The 3819-nt window shown below is 55.4% G+C and overlaps 1 protein-coding gene across 1 annotated transcript; it reads right to left on the bottom strand.

The window, feature by feature from the left end:
• Positions 1-686: 686 nt before the first annotated feature.
• On the bottom strand, positions 687-3456 carry CUNH8orf58 (chromosome unknown C8orf58 homolog). Its single transcript, XM_023736633.1, has 6 exons — positions 2871-3456; positions 2345-2485; positions 2091-2196; positions 1871-1983; positions 1546-1652; positions 687-798 (listed from the first exon to the last, which is right to left on the bottom strand). Exons 1-6 carry the CDS (start codon positions 3195-3197, stop codon positions 687-689), a joined length of 906 nt encoding a protein of 301 aa, XP_023592401.1. The 5' UTR covers positions 3198-3456.
• Between the last annotated feature and the right edge of the window lie 363 nt (positions 3457-3819).

Here is a 3819-nt window from a genome sequence, read left to right as displayed (position 1 = left end):
TGGAGCAGAGCAGCTGAGAATTGACCTTGAACGTGTTCTCCCATTCTCCATGTTGTCACTGACCCTGCCCATTCCTGGGGCAATCTTCAGGGGCTCTGCTCCAGAGGCAAGACTCAATGCAGAGGCAGCCACATCAGCACCATTCTCTGTCCAGGGCTACCCATGCAGGTCTGAGGAAAGCAGGGATCCAGATCAGTAACTGCACACTAATGAACAAAGGTCAGTTCCATCTTTCCATAGATCACCTCACCCAGAAGACCAATTTTTGGGGGTGCATGATTCCAGGAGAGATGGCTGGATCCAGCCAGTTCACACCACTGAGAGTCTCACAGCTATAGAAATAAAATTACGCATAAATACGTATCTGCAACACGCTGGGCCTGGACAGATCATCGTGCCAAACACGCTCCGTGGACACTTGATAAATAAGTTAGTTCACATTGTATAAGCCAAGGGATTTCTGGCAAAGAGAGGGCCATTGGAGCTGCCACATTGGGGGGCCTCTCACGGAACAGGGCCCCACTGCCAGGTTGCTCAGAGGAGAAAGACCCGGCCCTCACCTCAGAAGGGCAAGCATCAGCAGCTTTTCCTGGCAGTGACAAGAAGCGGCAACAGGGCAAAGGGTGAGGAAGAAGACTCCACTGCACACCCCTCCACCCAGGGTCATGTCCCTGCACGATGAGGTCTCAGCAAACAGAAAGGTTTTTTGCTCGTTGTTTCTTAACCACTAAAGATGGCATAAAGGTCTTCCGGTGGAGGCGACACTGAGGCTTTTCAGGGAGGTCCCTTGACTCAATCCTGTGAAAAAGAAAAAGAAAGCATGAAGCGAGGAAGAGAAAACAAAGGTGACAATGGCCCCAGAACTGATAGAACATTGTTTATCTGCTACGGGGAACCAAAAAAAAAAGAAAAGAAACCAAACCCATTGCCATCGAGTTGATTCCAACTCATAGCAATCCTATAGAACAGAACTGCCCCATAGGGTTTCCAAGGAGCACCTGGTGGATTCAAACTGCTGACCTTTTGGTTAGCAACCATAGCTCTTAACCACTACACCACCAGGGTTTCCATGGGAACCTAGGGACATTAACTGACATAGCATTTTCTCTCCCTGGAAAATTACTGGCATATAACTCCCCAAACATAATGGACTTCACCCTTTGCAAATTCTTTGTGCCCCTACCTGCTCCTCCCTTCCCTGTTCCCTTAGCCCCCCCACCCCCACCCCCACCCCCGGAAAGTTTCAGCATTGAGGGGTGAGGGCTTGCTGGGCTGGGGTGAGGAGCTGTCTCATATTCTAGTCCTGGCTCTGTCACCAACTTACCTTGTGCCCTTGGAAAAGTGACTTCCCTCCTCCACCCCAGCCCCCAGCCTCATCTGTAAATGGAATGTTTTAACTACTTTTGGTTCTCTTCCAGCATCCCCTCCAAGACTGTTTCTCTCAGAGTTCATGGGGACAAAGACAACTCCTGGCAGTACAATCCCAGCATCCTGGTCATCAGACTCTGCCCCCTGCCCTAAGCTGGGTTGGACCAGAGAACTCACCTGGAGGTGGGGCCATTGGGAGGGGCAGGGGGCTCAGGGTGTTGAGAGCTTCTCCAGGGGATCCGGTTGAGCAAGACCTTGACCTTGTCCCAGTGTGAGAGATCCAGCTGAGCAGAGGGTGAGGGGTCACCACAGAGCCCCTCCCCCAACACATACCCTAGACCACGCTCCCAGGGACAGCTGTCACCACAGACTGGACAAGCCACCTGCTCCAGACAGGAATGCTGTCATCTTCCCAAAGTTTCCGGCCTTAGGGGTGTCCATACATCCCCATCACCAACCCATCCTCCCACCTACCCCTACCCCACACACACACATCACCTACCTTGTGTCCCTGGGAGGATGGAACGGTATGAGTTGGCTCTGCTGGGGCCACTGGCAGGTTAGGAGGATTGCTGCTGGGCACCCCCACTTTTGGGAATGAAGCTGCTTTTGTCCCTTCAGAGGAAGAGTCAAGTTACCCAGGGGCCACCCTATCAAGCGGGTCTGCTGTTGGGCCCTGGGCAGGCAAGGCGCAGGGGAAGGGAGACACAATTGTCCCTCACCTGTCTCCTTTGTTTGGCTAAGCAGGTCACATGACACCTGCACCTCACTGCCTGGGGCACGTGAAGGTGAAGGGGCCAGGGCAGACTCCTCCTCCTCTTCAGGGTCCTGTGCACAAGAGGGAGAGGGCAATCAGGGCCTAACTAGAGAGCTGAGGCTGTTCAGAGGGAGGCATGAGGCCAGGCGTCACACCCCTCCTCTGCCTCCCCCATGGGCCTCCCCACTCACTGGCCTAACCACCTTGAGGCTCACTCACCCTAGCAGGCCTCTGGGTCTGCAGCTGCAGATAGAGCTGTTGGAGCCTCGCCATCTGCTCCAGCACTAGGCACAGGTGTTCTAGGTAACGAAGACCCTGCCCTGGGAGGCTGGTCCAGACTTTAGCCTCCAAGCCCCCCACCTGTGGGACACAGTGATGGAAGGAAGACTTCTGAATGCGCCCAGACTCCCACCCTAGGCAGCCAGCCTGCTTACTCGGTAGATGGGGGCAGAGCGAGCAGGCAGAGGGGGTACACACATGCCCTGCTGGCTTCCCCAGTACCCAGCCAAGCATGATGCCAGGCAGGGCCTGAACCTGCCTACCTCCTCTGTTGGGACAGCTACACACAGTTAGGAGTGAGGTGAGGCAAGCAGCTGTGACCCAACCTACCAATTAGGGACAAAGAATGCCGCACCCCGAGAGAGTTCCAGGGAGAACCAAGGGAGCAGGGGGCCCCTTACCGGCCCCAGTGTAAAACGACTGTCTGCATCCCAGTTTTGCCCAGCCTGAGTGTGGCACTCACCACCTCTGCTTCTTCCAGACCTGCCTCCAGGCCAGTTTCTGCCACAGTGGCCTCTTGTTCCCCTGCTCCAAAAGGGGGCACTTCATACTCAGGCTTGCTTGGCGGCTGGAGGGGGCAGTACTGTCGTGACGACCTGGCAGGCGAAGTCGGGAGCCCGTGGGACGGCTCCAGCACCTGCTCCAGCTTGTGGCTAGCCAGGAGTCTGCCTAGCTGGGCAGGCGGCTCCATGACAGCAAGAGTTGGGGGCTCAGAGCTCCCCATGGGCTCAAAGTCCAAAACGTCCTGAGAAAGGCCCAGTGAGGTGGCCAAGGAGCTGTCCCCAACTGCCATCTCCACTCCTGAGTCCCGGGAGGCCAGTTTCAGAAGTGGCACCTGCCTCCCTGGACCTCTCAGCTGGCTATTTTCATTCCAGGGGTCTGATAAGCACCAATCAGCAGTGTCCTGGATCCGTCTGTAGGTGCTGGTAACTCCAGGCACTACACACCCAGGTGCCAGATCCTCACCAGCCCCCTCTGCAAGGAGAATCAGTATCAGGTTGGGCAACTGCTCCCAACGCCCCCAGCATTTCTGCCAACATTGCTCCAGGGAGTGTCCCAGGTGAGTAGTGAAGGGAGGCGCCTGGGCAGCCAAAGCCCAGCCAAGGTATCTCTCTGACTCTGCCTCGGAGATGGGGTTCCTTGTACAACAATCATTGATAACAACAACGAATCCATAATACAGGCTGTTTGGTAGGCAAAGCTCTTTTAGATCATGCCCATCAGCTCCTTGAATGACCCACCTTCCTTTGAAGGGGGGTGGGTTCTTTCTTCCCAGAAGCTCTTGTGCTCCCCAACTAGATCTAAGACCTTCAAATAATAAAGGGGGGCTGCAGACTCTTCAGCTGCTCACCAAGGGGGAGGGGGCTAAGTATGACCGTGCCCCAGCCTTGGGGAGAAGGGGAAGGGCACAGAGT

This window comes from Trichechus manatus, unplaced genomic scaffold, assembly GCF_000243295.1.
Source record: "Trichechus manatus latirostris isolate Lorelei unplaced genomic scaffold, TriManLat1.0 scaffold00090, whole genome shotgun sequence".
NCBI lineage: Eukaryota > Metazoa > Chordata > Mammalia > Sirenia > Trichechidae > Trichechus > Trichechus manatus.
Note: the sequence above shows the minus strand (reverse complement) of the source record. Positions and strands in the feature narration are given on the sequence as shown.

What these genes read in the sequence shown, in the direction of transcription:
- CUNH8orf58 (XM_023736633.1), bottom strand. Translation starts at nt 3,197, where the DNA reads ATGGCAGTTGGGGACAGCTCCTTGGCCACCTCACTGGGCCTTTCTCAG. An exon ending in CAGGTCTGGAAGAAGCAGAG is followed by an intron (nt 2,486 to 2,870) that starts GTGGTGAGTGCC and finishes TGTGTCCCACAG; the next exon opens with GTGGGGGGCTTGGAGGCTAA. An exon ending in CATCCTCCCAGGGACACAAG is followed by an intron (nt 1,653 to 1,870) that starts GTAGGTGATGTG and finishes CCCTCTGCTCAG; the next exon opens with CTGGATCTCTCACACTGGGA.